Source organism: Dendrobates tinctorius, unplaced genomic scaffold (assembly GCF_039654945.1).
Source record: "Dendrobates tinctorius isolate UK_male_01 unplaced genomic scaffold, ASM3965494v1 ptg000249l, whole genome shotgun sequence".
NCBI classification, from domain to species: Eukaryota; Metazoa; Chordata; class Amphibia; order Anura; family Dendrobatidae; genus Dendrobates; species Dendrobates tinctorius.
In genome coordinates this window covers 5,312,931-5,334,939 of record NW_027361916.1, presented here as the reverse complement: position 1 = coordinate 5,334,939, position 22,009 = coordinate 5,312,931, and the positions used below count along the sequence as shown (strand labels likewise).

Genomic DNA, 22,009 nt, shown 5'->3' with positions numbered 1-22,009 from the left:
GATATATTGGAGGCTGAGAGTGCGGTCTGTTCGATATATAGGAAGCTGAGAGTGCGGTCTGTACGATATATAGGAGGCTGAGAGTGCGGTCTGTACGATAGAAAGGAGGCTGAGTGCGGTCTGTACGATATATAGGAGGCTGAGAGTGCGGTCTGTACGATATATAGGAGGCTGAGAGTGCGGTCTGTACGATATATAGGAGGCTGAGAGTGCGGTCTGTACGATATATAGGAGGCTGAGAGTGCGGTCTGTACGATATATAGGAGGCTGAGAGTGCGGTCTGTACGATATATAGGAGGCTGAGAGTGCGGTCTGTACGATATATGGGAGGCTGAGAGTGCGGTCTGTACGATATATGGGAGGCTGAGAGTGCGGTCTGTATGATATATAGGAGGCTGAGAGTGCGGTCTGTACAATAGAAAGGAGGCTGAGTGCGGTCTGTACGATATATTGGAGGCTGAGAGTGCGGTCTGTACGATATATAGGAGGCTGAGAGTGCGGTCTGTACGATATATTGGAGGCTGAGAGTGCGGTCTGTACAATATATAGGAGGCTGAGAGTGCGGCCTGTACGATATATTGGAGGCTGAGAGTGCGGTCTGTACGATATATTGGAGGCTGAGAGTGCGGTCTTTACGATATATTGGAGGCTGAGAGTGCGGTCTGTATGATATATTGGAGGCTGAGAGTGCGGTCTGTACGATATATTGGAGGCTGAGAGTGCGGTCTGTACGATATATTGGAGGCTGAGAGTGCGGTCTGTACGATATATTGGAGGCTGAGAGTGCGGTCTGTATGATATATTGGAGGCTGAGAGTGCGGTCTGTATGATATATTGGAGGCTGAGGGTGCGGTCTTTACGATATATAGGAGGCTGAGAGTGCGGTCTGTATGATATATTGGAGGCTGAGAGTGCGGTCTGTACGATATATTGGAGGCTGAGAGTGTGGTCTGTACGATATATTGGAGGCTGAGAGTGCGGTCTGTACGATATATTGGAGGCTGAGAGTGCGGTCTGTACGATATATTGGAGGCTGAGAGTGCGGTCTGTACGATATATTGGAGGCTGAGAGTGCGGTCTGTATGATATATTGGAGGCTGAGAGTGCGGTCTGTACGATATATTGGAGGCTGAGAGTGCGGTCTGTACGATATATTGGAGGCTGAGAGTGCGGTCTGTACGATATATTGGAGGCTGAGAGTGCGGTCTGTACGATATATAGGAGGCTGAGAGTGCGGTCTGTACGATATATAGGAGGCTGAGAGTGCGGTCTGTACGATATATTGGAGGCTGAGAGTGCGGTCTGTATGATATATTGGAGGCTGAGGGTGCGGTCTTTACGATATATAGGAGGCTGAGAGTGCGGTCTGTATGATATATTGGAGGCTGAGAGTGCGGTCTGTACGATATATTGGAGGCTGAGAGTGCGGTCTGTACGATATATTGGAGGCTGAGAGTGCGGTCTGTACGATATATTGGAGGCTGAGAGTGCGGTCTGTATGATATATTGGAGGCTGAGAGTGCGGTCTGTATGATATATTGGAGGCTGAGGGTGCGGTCTTTACGATATATAGGAGGCTGAGAGTGCGGTCTGTATGATATATTGGAGGCTGAGAGTGCGGTCTGTACGATATATTGGAGGCTGAGAGTGCGGTCTGTACGATATATTGGAGGCTGAGAGTGCGGTCTGTACGATATATTGGAGGCTGAGAGTGCGGTCTGTATGATATATTGGAGGCTGAGAGTGCGGTCTGTACGATATATAGGAGGCTGAGAGTGCGGTCTGTATGATATATTGGAGGCTGAGGGTGCGGTCTTTACGATATATAGGAGGCTGAGAGTGCGGTCTGTATGATATATTGGAGGCTGAGAGAGCGGTCTGTTCGATATATAGGAGGCTGAGAGTGCGGTCTGTATGATATATAGGAGGCTGAGAGTGCGGTCTGTACGATATATTGGAGGCTGAGGGTGCGGTCTTTACGATATATAGGAGGCTGAGAGTGCGGTCTGTATGATATATTGGAGGCTGAGAGTGCGGTCTGTACGATATATTGGAGGCTGAGAGTGCGGTCTGTACGATATATTGGAGGCTGAGAGTGCGGTCTGTACGATATATTGGAGGCTGAGAGTGCGGTCTGTATGATATATTGGAGGCTGAGAGTGCGGTCTGTATGATATATTGGAGGCTGAGGGTGCGGTCTTTACGATATATAGGAGGCTGAGAGTGCGGTCTGTATGATATATTGGAGGCTGAGAGTGCGGTCTGTACGATATATTGGAGGCTGAGAGTGCGGTCTGTACGATATATTGGAGGCTGAGAGTGCGGTCTGTACGATATATTGGAGGCTGAGAGTGCGGTCTGTACGATATATTGGAGGCTGAGAGTGCGGTCTGTACGATATATAGGAGGCTGAGAGTGCGGTCTGTATGATATATTGGAGGCTGAGGGTGCGGTCTTTACGATATATAGGAGGCTGAGAGTGCGGTCTGTATGATATATTGGAGGCTGAGAGTGCGGTCTGTTCGATATATAGGAGGCTGAGAGTGTGGTCTGTATGATATATTGGAGGCTGAGGGTGCGGTCTTTACGATATATAGGAGGCTGAGAGTGTGGTCTGTACGATATATAGGAGGCTGAGAGTGTGGTCTGTATGATATATTGGAGGCTGAGGGTGCGGTCTTTACGATATATAGGAGGCTGAGAGTGCGGTCTGTACGATATATTGGAGGCTGAGAGTGCGGTCTGTACGATATATTGGAGGCTGAGAGTGCGGTCTGTACGATATATAGGAGGCTGAGAGTGCGGTCTGTATGATATATTGGAGGCTGAGGGTGCGGTCTTTACGATATATAGGAGGCTGAGAGTGCGGTCTGTACGATATATTGGAGGCTGAGGGTGCGGTCTTTACGATATATAGGAGGCTGAGAGTGCGGTCTGTATGATATATTGGAGGCTGAGAGTGCGGTCTGTACGATATATTGGAGGCTGAGAGTGCGGTCTGTACGATATATTGGAGGCTGAGAGTGCGGTCTGTACGATATATTGGAGGCTGAGAGTGCGGTCTGTATGATATATTGGAGGCTGAGAGTGCGGTCTGTATGATATATTGGAGGCTGAGGGTGCGGTCTTTACGATATATAGGAGGCTGAGAGTGCGGTCTGTATGATATATTGGAGGCTGAGAGTGCGGTCTGTACGATATATTGGAGGCTGAGAGTGCGGTCTGTACGATATATTGGAGGCTGAGAGTGCGGTCTGTACGATATATTGGAGGCTGAGAGTGCGGTCTGTACGATATATTGGAGGCTGAGAGTGCGGTCTGTACGATATATAGGAGGCTGAGAGTGCGGTCTGTATGATATATTGGAGGCTGAGGGTGCGGTCTTTACGATATATAGGAGGCTGAGAGTGCGGTCTGTATGATATATTGGAGGCTGAGAGTGCGGTCTGTTCGATATATAGGAGGCTGAGAGTGTGGTCTGTATGATATATTGGAGGCTGAGGGTGCGGTCTTTACGATATATAGGAGGCTGAGAGTGCGGTCTGTACGATATATAGGAGGCTGAGAGTGTGGTCTGTATGATATATTGGAGGCTGAGGGTGCGGTCTTTACGATATATTGGAGGCTGAGAGTGCGGTCTGTACGATATATTGGAGGCTGAGAGTGCGGTCTGTACGATATATTGGAGGCTGAGAGTGCGGTCTGTACGATATATAGGAGGCTGAGAGTGCGGTCTGTATGATATATTGGAGGCTGAGGGTGCGGTCTTTACGATATATAGGAGGCTGAGAGTGCGGTCTGTATGATATATAGGAGGCTGAGAGTGCGGTCTGTTCGATATATAGGAGGCTGAGAGTGTGGTCTGTATGATATATTGGAGGCTGAGGGTGCGGTCTTTACGATATATAGGAGGCTGAGAGTGCGGTCTGTACGATATATAGGAGGCTGAGAGTGTGGTCTGTATGATATATTGGAGGCTGAGGGTGCGGTCTTTACGATATATAGGAGGCTGAGAGTGCGGTCTGTACGATATATTGGAGGCTGAGAGCGTTCTCTTTTGCACACTGTACAGCTTGCAAAAAGGCACACGTTTTAGTGGGAGAGGCCAAAAAATGAACACGTAATAAAACTGTTTATGGTAGCCATAGGGTGGGCCCTAGGCATCCCAGTCCGACCCTGTTCATCCAACAAGATTTTCTATTAGACTGTGAACTGTCCTTGTCTTGGTAAATAAAGTTTATTACAAAGCTTGCCATTTTTATGGACAGTTTAAGTAGAAATGTTCAAATATATAAAACTCAAGGATATTTTATTAAAAAATAATTGTTTTTTTATCTTAGCAGATGACTATAACAGGAGATCAGAGGGACAGCTGACATCTTCAACTTTTAAATCTGATGATCTTGAGATCATACGAGATAGAACTGAAGTGATTGCTGTTACTCCAGATATATCATTATCCATTCACAGCAAAGATTTCTCATCTGATCCTTTGAAACAGGTCCCATATTCTGATTCATTAATGACTACTAAGGAAAATCAAAGTCACAAAAGAGGCAATAAAAAGCCAACTGCTCCTAAAGCAAAGAAGTCATATTCATGTTCAGAATGTGGGAAGTATTTTACATGGAAATCACATTTTGTTACTCACCAGAGAACTCACGCAGGAGCGAAACCTTTTTCCTGTTCAGAAGCTGGGAAATATTTTGCACAGAAATCAAATTTAATTAACTACCAGAGAGCTCGTCCAGGGGAGAAGCCTTTTTCATGTTCAGAATGTGGGAAATGTTTTACAAAGAAATCAACATTTGTTACCTACCAGAGAACTCACACAGGGGAGAAGCCTTTTTCCTGTTCAGAATGTGGGAAATGTTTTGCAAAGAAATCAACTTTTGTTACCCACCAGAGAACTCATACAGGGGAGAAGCCTTTTCCCTGTTCAGAATGTGGGAAATATTTTGCACAGAAATCAACTTTTGTTACCCACCAGAGAACTCACACAGGGGAGAAACCTTTTTCATGTTCAGAATGTGGAAAATGTTTTGCACATAAATCACAGTTTGTTACCCACCAAAGAAATCACACAGGGGAGAAGCCTTTTTCCTGTTCAGAATGTGGGAAATGTTTTGCACAGAAATCACAATTTGTTACCCACAGGAGAACTCACACAGGGGAGAAGCCTTTTTCATGTTCAGAATGTGGGAAATGTTTTAACAATAAATCAGATTGTGTTAATCACCAGAGAATCCACACAGGGGAGAAGCCTTTTTCTTGTTCAGAATGTGGGAAATGTTTTGCACGTAAATCACATTTTGTTATCCACCAAAGAACTCACACAGGGGAGAAGCCTTTTTCATGTTCAGAATGTGGGAAATGTTTTAACAATAAATCAGGCTGTGTTAAGCACCAGAGAACTCACACAGGGGAGAAGCCTTTTTTATGTTCAGAATGTGGGAAATGTTTTAAATGGAAAATAGATTTTGATCGCCATCAGAGAACTCACACAGAGGAGAAGCCTTTTTCCTGTTCAGAATGTGGGAAATATTTTAACCGGAAATCAGATTTGGTTAATCACCAAAGAACTCACACAGGGGAGAAGCCTTTTTCCTGTTCAGAATGTGGCAAATCTTTTAACTACAAAGGGAATCTTGATGAACACCAAAGAACCCACACAGGAGAGAAGCCTTTTTCATGTTCAGAATGTGGGAAACGTTTTACTCAGAAACCAAATCTTGTTAAACATCAGAGAATTCACACAGCAGAGAAGCCATATTCATGTTCAGAATGTGGGAAATATTATAAATGGAAAATAAGTCTTGATAGCCATCAAAGAACCCACACGGGGGAGGAGCCTTTTTCCTGTTCAGAATGTGGGAAATGTTTTACTCATAATTCAAGTCTTGTTAAACATCAGATAATTCACACAGCAGAGAAGCCATATTCATGTTCAGTATGTGGGAAAGACTTTAAATGGAAAATAAGTCTTGATCGCCATCAGAGAATTCACACAGGGGAGAAGCCTTTTTCCTGTTCAGAATGTGGGAAATATTTTAACAATAAATCAGATTGTGTTAAGCACCAGAGAATTCACACAGGGGAGAAGCCTTTTTCATGTTCAGAATGTGGCAAATGTTTTAACAATAAATCAAATTGTGTTAAGCACCAGAGAACTCACACAGAGGAGAAGCCTTTTTCCTGTTAATGTGGGAAATATTTTAACCACAAAGCGCTCCTTGATCGCCATCAGAGCAGGCACACAGAAGTGAAGCCTTTTTCATTTTCTTAATGTTGGAAATATTTTACTTGGAAATCATCTGTTAATAAACATCAGAGTCGTCACATAGGGGAGAAGACTTTTTTATATTCATAGTGTCGGAGTAGTTTTAACCCAAACTGAATCTTCTTAAATGGGTTGTCTCTTGTCATTCCTCATGTTTGCTGACATAAAACTAAACTTTATTAATTCCAAATGTAAAACTATACCCATAATTCACCCTCTGAAGGTTAGTCAGAAGGTGACTAATAGAAAAACATATACCCCACAGTTCAATATATCGGGTGAGGTGACGTATAAACACTCACTCTCCAAGCCTCTCATTTCTATGGGCTTCATCGTCCTCACCAAAGGCGACTCATCAGGAGACTATTTAATATTGACCTATATTCAAGCGAGACTAGACAAAAAAAACTAAAATCATGTATCATGTTATCCGAAACAGTCAGAAAACTAGCCCCATATTGGCAGATCCCAGACCTCAAACTATTTACTTCGGAAGCTTATAAGCCACTCCAGTGTCAGGAATAGATAGTATGATTTTGAATTTACCAAATGGCGGCAATGAAACAAAGAGTGAAAAATTTAAAGGGGTCTGAATACTTTCCATAGCCACTGTAAAAATAACTCCTCTTTATTAGGTAAAGTATAAAAGAATTGCAACATTTTCCGATACCCGTCGCGTCTCCATTTTTTATGATCTCGCATTGGGTGAGGGCTTATTTTTTACTTGCCGAGCTGATGTTTTTAATGGAGACCATTTTGATGCAGATACGATCTTGTGATCGGCCGTTATTGCATTTTAATGCAACGTTGCGGCAACCAAAAAAAGTAATTCTGGCGTTTTGACCTTTTTTCTCGTTATGCCATTTAGCGATCGGGTTAATTCTTTTTTATAGTGATAGATCGGGCGATTCTGAACGCGGCTATAACAAGTATGTGTATGTTTGATTTTTTTATTGCTGTATTTTGAAAGAGGGGTGATTTGAACTTTTATATTTTTTTAACATTTTTAAAAACTTTTTTTTACTTTTGGCATTGTGAAGACTTACAGCATTGTATCTTAATTAACCAGATGAATATTTTTTAGCAAACGAAGAATAATAGAATGTTATCTGTATGTTGGCTTTAAATGTAAGTGTTGATTTCTGGTTGGTCAAGAAAACAGATTTTTGTTTGTGTCAGCCGGTAATATTGACATCTATACATCCAAAGGACAAGAGACAGGACAGCAGCCACAACATCATCACAAGGGACACGGATCTATCATTCTATAGGAAACAACCTAGGGGTTTTCAGCCTCGGTTGGAAGAATACAGATCTGCTCCATTGACCATTGCTGAACCATGGATACGTTTGGAGACAGGTTGTGATCCTCGGATCAACTGGCCTTGTACCTTGTATGGACTGTCAATTTCCTATGCTTGTCATTACCCCCTGTGTGTGTGCGCCACAGGTGGAGTTGCGACCCTGGAAGATCTGTAGTCACAGCAGCTATTATCCTGGCGGGTCAGTGGAAGGGTGAGACTCTGTAATGTGCCCCATCTTGGGTATTTTTCTGGGACTGTTCTATGTGTTAGCATACAAAGAGATAAACTGCACGGCAGGGAAATCACGGCCGCCACATGTGCTCGGTGCGATACTGCTCAGTGAGCCATGATGAGCTCATGTAACCGGACACTTCGGGTGCACACCAAGTAAAGAAAGTGTGGACCCGCAGAAGCGCAAAATGGCCGTCATCACTCGCATACTCCATCTCCCTGAGGACATGCTGTGAACTGCTTGATCAATAAAGAACAGACTTTTTACACTGGTGAGTGCCACCTCATCTTTTCTTCATGTTCTATGTGTTATGTGCCTGTTCTGTGGTAGAGTAAAGCATGGCCACACTGTGTTACCCTCACCCTGTGTTGTCTGAGTAGCGTTTTGCCCATGTTAAAAGGAGAGCGGGAGATCGGCGGGATGATCCCTGGTCCGTGCGGTTTTGGCTAGTGGGCGGCGCTCATAGCATTCCGGCAGTGACAAGCATAGAGGTCTGCTGGAGATCTCTGGTTATCATGCCAACCCATCGGTGACCCATGATCATGTGACGGGGTCACCGATGGGCGGGATTTCCGGTGCACTTGCTGGAAGTGCGCATTAAATGCCGCTGTCAGAGGTTGTTCGGGGCAAATGGCAGCTGTTCAAAATAGCTGACGTGCCGGAAAAGATGTCGGCTCACCGCCGGAGCCCACATCAAAGGGAGGAAGTATATTTACACCCGGTGTCGGAAAGGGGTTAAAGGGGATTGTTTTTACAGAGCCAGAAGTGGTAATCAATCATGTATACATACAGATAATTACAGAAATACACAGCTTCTAATGGTAAATAGTATAGAGTTACCACAAGAAAATATAATTTGTGTAAATCATGTGTAGATATAAAAATTCAGGCAAATGTCAGATGTTGTAGCGCCATCTAGTGGCCATGTGCAAAAGTGCCATCAGAGTAAAATGTTGGCGTGACACCTAATAGTGGTTGGGACATACCCCTGATGGCTTATTGGTGCAAACCGAGCGACCTGGGGCAAATGCCAATCAGAGGTCACAGGGAGCGAGTATACCCCACGTGGGTACATGAATCTGTGACGCCCCCGGGTGGTGTGTCACGTGCGGGATCCAGGAAACAGCGTCACACGCCATCCCGGGTAACTCCGCCTCCAGGCACCTCTGATTGGATGGTGTCACACCGAAGAGGAGTGACCGGAATGACACTGGATGGACTCGTCGCCATGGAGACCGGACTAGGCCACACCACGCGAGAGTTCAGCATCCCCAGTGAAGCAGGAGGTTCAGGATGAAAACCTGTTGGTAAGACCAAGATGAATAATGCTGCATAGAGCCATCTGGTAGTGATCAATCAGGTGAAGTGATAGTGAGGGGGGTCTGGAAACAAAACTGCATGTGAAAAGAGCCAAATGTGACCCCACCAAGTGACCAGTGAGAGTGCAACTGTGCAACGGGTAAGAAAAGAGAATAAACAGTGATATGGTAAAGATATAAAGAGAAAAGCAGCTTAATAACAGTGATGATAATAAAATCTATGGGAAGTGTTTGTGGTGAAGTGTATACACTCCTAGAAATGTTTCCTCTACAATATAGAGATATAAATGATCAGTATTAGGACGTGTAACAAAGAGGAATCTGTTATTATATAGAGAGAATGTAATGTGCAATAAATGACGGGAATAATCGGGAATGAAATTGTTATTAATAATATAATGAGATCCCAGCACCTGACACTTCCCGGGATATATGGGCTTATATTAGAATCCCAATTACCAACTGGAAAGATAACAACAAAGGGAAAAGGGCGGAACAAAAAACAAGCCCCAAACACCTCATAACCCACAATGTAAGGGCAGAAAAATACCGGAAAATATAAGTTTCTATTCACACTGCAATATTAGTCACATGTGATCTGTGTCTCTTCCAGAAGAAAAGTCATCACAGTGTCATTCCCCATAATAACCGTATAGAGGAGGAAATGATCGCGGAGAGAGCGTCCATTGTTAGAATAGTGGGGAGACACAGATGGGATCCTGTTGTGAGTTCATTTTTCCCTTCACCAGTGAGGTCTGATGAACTCCCTCTTCTGGCGAAGGAAGATAGTGAGGCTGATTACCAAACAGCTGAGCAGGTAGATGATGACTGGGTCACAGGAACTGATGACTGGATATAAGGCAGCCGACGCCCTGCTGCCTTGCCGGTGATTTTCCTGCTGGATTCTTGGAGACCAGTCTGATTTCTGCTTCTCAAAGTGAAGTTTTGCTCTGCCTTTTGTACACTTTAGTTCTGGTTTTGTTTGCCTTGTTTTTTTTTGGAGTTCAGCCATCCCCGGCCGGGGGTGAGCTGAATTCCATTTTTTCTCTGATCTGTTGATCTCTGGCTCTGTCTTCAGAATATACCTGAGTGCTGATATAGTCTTTTGAAGCCTAGCGACTTCAGGGCCTGTTTCTCCTATCAGACGGTTGGGACATTTTTTGGATAGGGTTTTTTGCGGATTGCAGACAGCAGCTTTTCTATCCTGTCCTATTTAGTTAGCTTGGGCCCCATCATTTGCTCATCCTATCTTTCTATCTGTGTTAGTGTTTTTCATCTTGCTTCACCGTCATTATATGTTGGGGGCTGCCTATTGCTTTGGGGTCTGCTCTGGGGCAGTTTAGATTTCCCCTTTCTTTCTTTAGGCCTATTTAGTTCTCCGGCTGTGATCGAGGGGTCTAGGGCACCGTAGGAACCCCCCACGGCTACTGCTAGTTGTTGTGGATAGGATCAGGGGTCTGCAATCTGATAGCTGCCAACTTCTCTGGTTTTCTGGACTTAGCTATTATTTTTGTTTTTTCCTCCTTCGGTGACTCATCCATAACAGAATCACCGGCCATACCGCAGATCCTAGGGTACTCAATAGCAGGAAAGAATTGTAAAAAAAAAAAAAAAAGAAGGTGTCAGAATTTCTTTGTGTATATTTTTTCCTCTATATCTCTGAGGCCGTAGGGGGAATTTTTTTTCTCTCAATGGAGAGGAAGCAATTGTCTGATCATGTGGAGCAGCTTGCTGCGGAAGTGCGGGGAATTTCCGCCTATCTTACTCATTCACATGCTGCTGAACCAAAGATCCCTACTCCTGATGTGTTTTTTGGGGATCGGTCTACATTTTTGAATTTCAAGAATAATTGCAAATTATTTTTTTGCCTTGAAGCCTAACTCGTCGGGGAGCTCCGCGCAGCGGGTTAAAATTGTCATCTCTTTGCTGTGCGGCAATCCCCAGGATTGGGCGTTTTCTTTGAAACCTGATGATCCTATTCTAAATAATGTGGATGCATTTTTTCAAGCCTTGGGGTTGTTGTATGATGAACCTAATGCTATTGATCAAGCTGAGAAAGCCCTGTTGGCAGTGAGCCAGGGTCAGGATTCTGCAGAGTTATACTGTCAAAAATTCCGAAAGTGGGCAGTCCTTACTACCTGGAATGATGGTGCCTTGGCAGCTCTCTTTCGGAAGGGTTTGTCAGAAACCGTAAAAGATACTATGGTGGGATTTCCTGTTCCCTCTGGTCTTGACGATTCTATGTCATTAGCCATTCAGGTTGATCGGCGTTTGCGTGAACGCAAGACCGCACGAGAGGTTTTGCCACATGTTGAACAAATGTCTGAACCTATGCAATGTGATAGAGTTTTGTCCAGGGCGCAACGTCAGGAGTTCAGAAGGCATAATAAGCTGTGTTTTTTTTGTGGAGATGCCTCGCATATTATTTCTGTCTGCCCTAAACGAGAGAAACGTTGTGCTCACACGTTTTCTGTGGGTGGTGTTCAACCTAAGTTTCTTCTAGCAATTACTCTGATCTGCTCCCTGTCCACATTTTCCGCCAAGGCTTTTGTGGATTCGGGAGCAGCTCTGAACCTGATGGACTTGGATTTTACTAAACGTTGTGGATTTCCTATGATGCCTTTGCGGACGCCTATCCCTTTGAGGGGTATTGATGCGACTCCTTTGGCGAAAAATAAACCTCAGTTTTGGACCCAGGTGGTAATGCGGGTCGCCCCAGACCATCAAGAAAATTGCAGATTTTTGGTGTTGCATAATTTGCATGATACCATTGTTCTGGGGTTTCCCTGATTGCAAATCCATAATCCAGTTTTGGATTGGAAATCTGTGTCTGTGGTGAGTTGGGGTTGTCGGTGTGCCCTTAGCGATGCTCCTGTTTTCTCCACCTCTCCCCAGTCGCATGATGTTCCTGACTATTTGGCTGACTTTTATGATGAATTTAGTGAGAATGAGTCTGCGTCTTTGCCTCCTCATAGGAGTTATGACTGTGCAATTGAGCTGAGCCCGGGGTGTAAATTTCCCAAGGGTCGTCTTTTCAATTTATCTGTACCCGAGCACGAGGCTATGCGATCCTATATTAAGGAGTCGTTGGAGAAGGGTCATATTAGACTATCCTCTTCACCTTTAGGTGCTGATTTTTTTTTCGTGGCTAAAAAAGATGGTTCATTAAGGCCTTGTATTGACTATCGTGCCCTCAACAAAATTTGTTAAATATCAGTATCCGTTACCCCTGATTTCTGATCTATTCTCCAGAGGTAAAGGTGCTTGCTGGTTTACCAAGCTTGACCTCTGGGGGGCGTATAATCTTATTCGCATTAAGCATGGGGATGAATGGAAGACGGCGTGTAATACTCCGGAGGGACATTTTGAGTACCTGGTGATGCCTTTTGGGCTCACTAATGCCCCTTCTGTCTTCCAATCCTTCATGAACGATATTTTCCGAGACTTTGTGGATAAATTTTTGATTATCTATTTGGATGATATTTTGATCTTTTCCAAGGATTGGGACTCCCATGTGGAACATGTTCGGACTGTGTTCCGGATTTTGAGGGAGAATTCCCTGTACTTCAAGGGATCGAAATGCCTTTTTGGGGTACAGAGGATTTCATTTTTGGGATTCATTTTGTCTCCGTCAACTATTGAAATGGACCCGGCCAAGGTACAGGCCATTTATGATTGGGTTCAGCCCACTTCTTTGAAGGCCCTTCAGAAGTTTTTGGGTTTTGCTAATTTTTATCGGAAATTTATAGCTAATTTTTCTAGTATTGCCAGGCCATTGACTGATTTGACTAAGAAGGGAGCTGATGTGCTGAATTGGTCTCCGGAGGCTGTTTCTTCCTTTCAGGAGCTGAAGCGAAGATTCACTTCTGCTCCGGTTCTGCGGCAACCTGATGTCTCACTCCCGTTTCAGGTAGAGGTGGGCGCCTCTGAGATTGGTGCAGGAGCTGTTTTGTCCCAAAAAGATCCTGTGACATCTAAAATGAATCCCTGTGCTTTCTTTTCCCGAAAGTTCTCCCCATCCGAACGTAACTATGATGTGGGGAATCGGGAACTGTTGGCCATGAAATGGGCATTTGAGGAGTGGAGACATTGGTTGGAGGGAGCTAAACACCAGGTCGTGGTCCTTACTGACCACAAGAATTTGATTTACCTAGAGTCGGCCAAACGCTTGAATCCTAGACAGGCTAGGTGGGCCTTGTTTTTCACACGTTTTGATTTTGTGGTCTCTTTTCTTCCTGGCACTAAGAATGTCAAGGCAGACGCCCTCTCTAGGAGTTTCTTTGCTGATTCTCCTGTTGTGACCAAGCCTGCTACCATCTTAGGTGAGGGGGTAGTTCTTTCTGCCATCTTGCCCGATTTGAGACGTGCTCTGGAAGAGTTTCAGGAGGACAAACCTGAGCATTGTCCCAGTGGAAAGCTGTATGTTCCTGACCAGTGGAGGAAGAGAGTGATGTCTGAAGTTCATTGCTCTGCATTGGCTGGTCATCCAGGTATTTTTGGTACTAGAGATCTGGTGAGTCGGTCTTTTTGGTGGCCCGCCTTGTCTCGTGATGTCAGGAATTTTGTGCAGTCCTGTGGGACTTGCTCCCGGTCTAAACCTTGTTCTCGCTCTAGTGGGTTGTTGATGCCTTTGCCGGTGCCCAAGAGGCCATGGACCCATATTTCAATGGATTTTATCTCTGATATGCCTGTCTCTCAGAGAATGACCGTTATTTGGGTGATTTGTGATAGATTCTCTAAGATGGTCCATCTTGTACCACTCCCTAAGTTGCCATCTTCCTCTGAGTTGGTGCCCTTGTTTTTGCAACAGGTAGTTCGCTTGCACTGGATTCCTGAGAACATTGTGTCTGACAGAGGAGTTCAGTTTGTGTCTAGATTTTGGAGGACTTTCTGTTCCAAGCTGGGAATTCAGTTGTCCTTCTCCTCTACGTTTCACCCTCAGACCAACGGGCAGACGGAGAGAACAAACCAGACTTTGGAGTCGTATTTGAGATGTTTTATTTCCGCTGATCAGGATGATTGGGTTTCATTTTTGCCCTTGGCCAAATTTGCTTTAAATAATAGAGCTAGTTCTGCCACTTTGTTGTCACCTTTTTTTTGTAACTTTGGGTTTCATCCTCGATTTTCTTCAGGGCAGGTGGAGCCTTCTGCCTGCCCAGGTGTTGAGACTGTGGTGGAGAGAATGCACCAGATCTAGGACCAAGTGGTAGATAAATTGTCTCTCTCCCAGGAAAAGGCCCAGCGGTTTTCCAACCGACATAGGACCATTGGTCCCCAGTTTAAGGTGGGTGATATGGTTTGGTTGTCATCAAAAAATATCGCTATGAAGGTGGCTTCTCCTAAGTTTAAGCTTAGATTTATTGGACCTTACAAGATTTTGGAGATTATTAATCCGGTCTCTTTTCGGTTGGCTCTTCCTGTCACGTTTAAGATTCATAATGTGTTCCATAAGTCCTTGTTGAAGAGGTTTGTTGGTTTGGGGTGGCACCTCCTGACCCTGTATTGGTTGAAGGTAACATGGAGTATGAGGTAGAGAAGATACTGGATTCCTGTCTGGCTAGACGGAGACTCCAGTATTTGGTTAAGTGGAAGGGTTATGGTCAGGAGGATAATTACTGGGTCTCTGGCTCTGATATTCATGCCGAAAGATTGGTGCGTGCCTTTCATCGGGCTCACCCGGATCACCCTGGTGGCATGGATGAGGGTTCGGTGACCCTTCCACAAGGGGGAGGTACTTTTGTGAGTTCATTTTTCCCTTCACCATTGAGGTCTGATGAACTCCCTCCTCTGGTGAAGGAAGGTAGTGAGACTGATTACCAAACACCTGGGCAGCTAGATGATAACTGGGTGGCTGGAATTGAGGACTGGATATAAGGCTGCCGACGCCCTTCTTCCTGGCTGGTGATTTTCCTGCTGGATTCTTGGAGACCAGTCTGATTTCTGCGTCTTAAAGCTAAGTTTTTCTGCTCTGCTTTGTACTCTTCAGTTTTGTTTTTGTTTTGCCTTGTTTTTTGGGAGTTCTGCCATCCCCGGCTGGGGGTGAGGTGAATTCCATTTTTGTCTCTGATCTTTTGATCTTTTGCTTTGTCTTCAGAATATACCTGAGTACTGGTAGAGTCTTTTGAAGCCTAGCGACTTCATGGCCTGTTTTTCCTATCAGTCGGTTGGCTCATTTTGATAGGGTTTTTGCGGATGGCAGACAGCAGCTTTCCTATCCTGTCCTATGTAGTTAGCTTGGGCCCCATCATTTGCTCAACCTATCTTTCTATCTGTGTTAGTGTTTTCATCTTGCTTCACCGTCATTATATGTTGGGGGCTGCCTATTGCTTTGGGGGCTGCTCTGGGGCAGTTTAGTTTTTCCCCTTTCTGTCTTTAGGCTATGTAGCTCTCCGGCTGTGATCGAGGGGTCTAGGGCACCGTAGGAACCCCCCACGGCTACTGCTAGTTGTTGTGGATAGGTTCAGGGGTCTGCAATCCGATAGCTGCCAACCTCTCTGGTTTTTCTGGACTTAGCTGGTATTTTGTTTTTTCCTCCTTCGGTGACTCATCATAACACCCACCTCCACCTTGCTGGCGTCTGAGTCGGAGAGGAGCTCTCTGGCTTTACTGATCCAGCCTCGGGCCCATCCATCTGGCCCATCAAGATTCACTCTCATTTTATCAGTCCATAAAACCTTAGAAAAATCAGTCTTTACATATTCCTTGGCCTAGTCTTGACGTTTTATCTTATGTTTCTTGTTCAAAGGTGGTTGTTTTTCAGCCTTCCTTACCTTGGCCATGTCCCTGAGTATGGCACACCTTGAGCTTTTTGATACTCCAGCAACGTTGCAGCTCTGAAATATGGCAAAACTGGTGGCAAATGGCAACTTGGCAGCTTTACGCTTGATTTTCCTCAATTCATGGGCAGTTATTTTGAGCCTTTTTTTATCAACACGTTTCTTGCGACCCTGTTGGCTATTTGCCATGAAACGCTTGATTGTTCGGTGATCACGCTTCAAAAGTTTGGCAATTTCAAGACTGCTGCATCCCTCTGCAAGACATCTTACAATTTTTGACTTTCATAGTCCGTCAAATCTCTCTTCTGACCCATTTTGCCAAAGGAAAGGAAGTTGCCTAATAATTAAGCACACCTTATCTAGGGTGTTGATGTCATTAGATCACACCCCTCATTACAGAGATGCAATCACCTGATTTACATAATTGACAGTTGGCTTTCAAGCCTATACAGCTTGGTGTAGGACAACATGTATAAAAAGGATGATGTAATCAAAATACTCATTTGCCTAATAATTCTGCACACAGTGTATATGGGGCCCATCATATACTAGAGCATCATATGGGGTTCATTATTTATGGGGAATCACATGGAGCCCATTATATGAAGCATTACATATGGGGACCAGTATATTTGGAGCATTATATGGGGCTCATCATACACTGGAGCATTATAAATGGGGCCCAATATACACTGGAGCATCATATGGGGCCCATTATATATGGAGCATTATATAGGCCCATCATACACTGGAGCATCATCCATGGGGACCATCATACACTGGAGCATTATAAATGGGGCCTATCATACACTGGAGCATCATATAGGGGGCCCATTATACACGGGAGCATTGTAAATGGGGCCCATCATACACTGGAGCATCATATACGGGGCCCATTATACACTGGAGCATCATATGGGGCCCATTTTATATGGAGCATTATACAGTATAGGCCCATCATACACTGGAGCATCATCCATGGGGGTCCAGCATATACTGAAGCATTATGTGGAGCTCATCATATACTGTATGGAACATTATATGGGATAAATTATTTATGGAGCAATATATGGGGATCATTATTCTGTATAGTGCACTATGTGGTGGCAATAATACTGTATGGTGGAATATACTGTCCAGTTTTTGAGATATTGTAGAATTTAAAATAGATACCACTCATGTAATGTAAGAAGTGAACTATTTGTCATTGTACTATACCTATATTTCTCTGCCGTATCGGAGCATCATGAATTGTGGTATGTGTTAAAGGGGCCCACTGGGACTTTTTGGCCTGGGGCCCACGAAAACCTGGAGCCAGCCCTGCCCCCCCACAACTTTAGCCAAATAACCCCCAGTTTTTTTTTAAACACAAACTTTATTTCAAATTTTCATAAACAATGCACCGTTTCATATATTAAAACGTATTTCCAATAAACAGACAATAACTTAGCCTATCCTCCTCCCATCCAACCCTCCCTTAAGCTAACCCTAGTCATCGTACATTTTCGGTAACCCCCCCTCGCAACTTCGCACACACTATATGCCTAGACCACTTGGAAAACACAGATTACAATCACCACCTCTGTGATATAGCACCACGTGTTTTATCCCCCCGTCCCAACCCGGACCTTACACCTCACCTTCATTAATCACCTTCAATTTCCCCAAAGTGCCATGGATATCTTCCAATATATACCATTCTGTATACTTAAAGGGAGTTACTATTTTCCTTATTTCCTCTTCACCGCACTGTTGTACTATGAAATTCCTCCATTTTTTGAAAAATTTACCCGTCAGGCCCTCCTTATTCCTTTCCGCCTCCAGCTGTTCGATTCTGAGTAATGATTTAATCTGCCTCAACGCCTCTTCCTCTGACGGCACACTTCCTTCAAGCCATTTGGACAATAAAGCCCTTTTGCCTATCATAGCCACTCCATGGAACAATTTTGGTAATTTGGGCCTCTGGTCCCCCCCTCCTGCTATTATTTGCCCCTTGTTCCTATAATGGAAGATCCACAGCAATGGATCCAGTTCGACTTCCACACTCCCCACTTTTTGTATAAATGTTTGCAATCTTTTCCAGAATTTCTGGCTCTCTGGGCATTGCCAGATCCCATGAAACAGGTCCGTTTTTGACCATTTACATTTGGGACATTGGATCACTCTGTTTATCTGTTGTGTATTTGGGATGTTAAAACCATAGATTGCTCTATGCATCAACCGAAATTGTGTATCCCTCCACCCTTCATTAATCACCTCCTTCCTCATCGTCATCCACCCCTGCAAGATCTTGTCCCCTACTTCGACGTCCTCTAATTGTCTTGCCCATGCTCTCCAGATTTGTTCTGGGCATATTGGAATCAAAACCTCCCTCATAGCTTTATATAAAGCTGAAATAGTGTTCTCATGTCGATCTTTCATAATAATTCGGTCCATGTCATTCGTCACCTGTTCCATACTAACATCCCTCAATTGTAACATTAACCCTTTTACTATCTGTTTGTATTGAAGGATTTGGAATGTGGATAGCCCATATTTTGTCACGATTTCCTGGTATGTCAGCCATCTATTTTCCGTTTCATGTAATAGATCCGTCACCCCTTCTATCCCCTTATTCCTCCATTCTGAAAATAATTTATTGTCCCTTCCCGCTGGGAAATCTGGGAATTTCCATATATTGAGATGTTTGGAGATTCTCCAGGACAAACCGAATTTTTTCCTCACTGCTTTCCAAGCCATCACCGTATCTCTACATACCAGTGAGTGTTTGATTTTCTTCGGTATGTTAGCCAATGACGTGTGAAGTAATGCCCCTAAATTCCAGGGTTTACAAAACTCACTCTCTAAACGTATGTCTGAGTGCCCGTTTGTCTTCCTTAACCAGTCTATGGCGTGTCTCATCAGGCATGCCAAGTTATACCCTCTAATATTTGGCATTTTGATGCCTCCTTTTTCCAAAGATTGCATTAATTTTTCCGTTTTGATTCTTGGTCTTTTCCCCCTCCACAAGAATGTCGAGAATGCTTTATTCAGTCTATTTATGTCTGTATGCTTCAATAACATGGGGATTGTCTGCATTGGGTAGAGTAACTTTGGAAAACTCATCATCTTCAAAAGATGATTTCTACCTAGCAATGATAGCTGTAGCCCTTCCCACATCCTTAGTTCCCGTTCTATTTTCTTTATCAAAGGTTTGTAGTTCAATTCGTATATCGACGCTGTTGTACGTCCCATCTGTATTCCCAAATATTTAAGGTGAGACCGTGCTATCGGTATCCCAGAGATGCCATCTCTTGTTCCATCGGCAACCATCAATTGCATCTTTTGCTCACACAGAAACAAAATTTCACACTTTGCTCTGTTCAATTTAAAGCCTGATAAGCCCCCAAACTCCTCTATCTGTTTTATCACTTTTGGGAGATCCCTCTGAGGGTTGTTCATAAATAGTATGATATCATCCGCAAATAGGGCTGAACACAATTGTTCCTTCCCGACCCTAATACCTTCGAAACAATCTCCTTCATTTAACAGTCTAGACAATGTCTCAATGGCCAGATTAAACAGGAGGGGTGACAGTGGACATCCCTGTCTAGTCCCCTTGCTCAATGGGAAAGATCTTGACAGGAACCCAGGCGTCGCCACCCTCGCCTGAGGATTCGCATACAATACCCCTATGAATGTACGAAAGGCTCCCCTTATCCCCATGTTATCTAGTACCGTCTCCAGCCATGTCCACCCCACGCTATCAAACGCTTTTTCAGCATCAAGTGTGACCATGGCTGGACACTCCTCCTTTCAAAGATCCCTATGTCTAATGGCATCCATTACCAGCATAGCCCTCCGCACATTCGTCACCGCTGCCCTCCCCTTAACGAACCCCGATTGTGCCGGTGATATTAAATTTGGTAGTATCTCCGCCAATCTATTGGCCATCAATTTGGCCAAGATTTTGAGATCTTGGTTTATTAATGAGATTGGCCTATAGTTTGCTGGGTTGTCTAGATTTCTGTCCCCCTTGGGTATCAATTTTATGTACGCAGTGTTAAGGTGTCCCGAAATTCCACCTCCTCTCATTATTTTGTTATACATTCTAGTCAGGATCGGTGCTACCTGCTCTCTCATTACTTTATAAAATTCCCCATTAAACCCGTCAGGTCCCGGTGCCTTGTGTACGTTCAGATCTCCTATTGCCGTCTGTACTTCTTCTAATGTTATTTCTGCGTTCAATCTAGACAGCTCTTCCGTATTAATTTGCGTGAGTTTTATGTTTTTCAACCAGTCATTTTCCCTGCCAACCGTCTCTTCCCCCTTACTATATAATTTTGCATAGTAATCCCCCAGAATCTCAGTAATCTCTTGTGGGCTTGTCGATTTGCTCCAGTCAGGTCTAGTCATGTTAGTTATCAAAGTCATTGGTCGTCGACCTTTTGCCAGATTGGCCAATAGTCTCCCTGCCTTATTGCCAAATTTGTGTAAATCAACTTCCTGTTGTGATCGTATCAGATCCTCCCTTTTCCCCGCCCAAGATTGAAATTCCTGTCTTGCTGCTTTCCACTCCTCTTTTGCCTCTTGTGTCTTGTTTTCTAGATACCATGTGTACTTCTCTCTGAGGGCCTCACTTGCAGCCTGGTATTGTTTGTGGGTATGTTTCCTAAGTTTAGCTACATGTCCCATCAATCTTCCCCTTAATACTGTTTTTGCTGCTTCCCAAAACAACATTATATCCGCCTCATGTTCACTATTGGTTCTGCTATAGTCTTCCCACCATTCGTTCAGTGTTTTGGCAAATTCCTTGTCTCTAAGTAGAAACGACGGAAACCTCCACAAGTAGTCCGTCCCCCTCAGTGTTGTATCAGTGATTTCTAGAAGCACAGGGCTGTGATCCGATATCACCATATCTCCAATAGCCACATCCCTTACCTTATGCATCAGAAATTGGTCTACCAAAATGTAATCAATCCTGGACCACGCTTCGTGTGGATGCGAGTAGTGAGAATATTCCCGGTCATTTGGGTGAAGCATTCTCCAACTATCTTTTAAATTTGTGTCCTCCAAAAGCTTGACCATTAATCCTTTTACCTCCCTGATCAGTCTGCCGTCGTCTCTACTATATCTCTTATCTTCCCCCCTTGAAACCACTGCATTAAAGTCCCCTCCGACTATCCGTTTGAGTTCTGTGTCTTTTCCCAATTCAGTAGTGATAAAGTTAAAAAATGAAGTTTGTTCATTGTTAGGGGCGTATATGTTATATATATATCAAACTCTCCCTGTGGACTGGTAAGCTTAATGTGAATATACCTCCCTTCTTCATCATTGATCTGAGACACTATCGTGTGATTAAAATTTTTGTTAATTAGAATCATCACCCCTGCCTTTCGTCCCAGGGAGCCTGACCCAACTACTTTTCCCACCCATAGTTTCTGCATACGGAAGAAATCCCCCTGGGGTAGGTGTGTCTCCTGTAGTAATGCTATATCGACTTTCAGTCTTTTGAGTTGCCTCAATATCATCATGCGTTTATGTGGTGACTTCAGTCCTTTCACATTCCATGTCACTATTCTAACCATTGTCCCAATTTCTCAAGTATTTCACGTCGACATGTGGTCTTTCATATGTGTGGTGTTGTGACCCCTCCAAGCGTTCGGTGCGCCTATAACGTTGCTTTCCCTGAACCCATCTGTTCATCCTAAATCTATTATCAACTAACAACCCCTCAACTGTCCCCCCCTTTACAGTCAATCGTCTCTTCACTTCCATTTTTTCTGTGATGCTCCTGGCTCCGCAACTCCCTCTCAGCTCACTGATTAGTAATTACCCATAGCCTATCCCCCATTCTTCTGCTCCCCACTATATCAAGGCAAGGCCTTCTTGGTCAATAATCTTGTCAACATACAATACCCCTTCCCTCCTTTCCTATACACCTTGTTTGGTGCCTCTGAACCCAATCTCCCTCTCCTTCCTAACGATATGGTCCTCCCAGCACCCAATAGAGAGATTTGGAAGAGAATCCCGGACCCCCATGAACGCCAAAGCTCCTCTACCCCCCAGAGTATGCAGGATCCCAGGATCCATAGAGACCAAAGAGGAGGGGAGAATCA

At 44.3% G+C, this 22,009-nt stretch overlaps 2 protein-coding genes across 2 annotated transcripts in view; one reads left to right on the top strand and one right to left on the bottom strand.

Moving 5' to 3' along the window:
* LOC141063350 (uncharacterized) overlaps window positions 1-22,009 on the bottom strand; it is a 68,971-nt gene that overhangs the window by 35,636 nt on the left and 11,326 nt on the right. The gene's annotated exons all lie outside the window — the stretch shown is intronic.
* Window positions 3,997-8,087, top strand: LOC141063298 (uncharacterized). Its single transcript, XM_073557355.1, has one exon. It carries the CDS (start codon window positions 4,280-4,282, stop codon window positions 6,200-6,202), a length of 1,923 nt encoding a protein of 640 aa, XP_073413456.1. The 5' UTR covers window positions 3,997-4,279; the 3' UTR covers window positions 6,203-8,087.

Coding starts and splice junctions, on each gene's coding strand:
- LOC141063298 (XM_073557355.1), top strand. CDS start 4,280: ATGTTCAAATATATAAAACTCAAGGATATTTTATTAAAAAATAATTGT.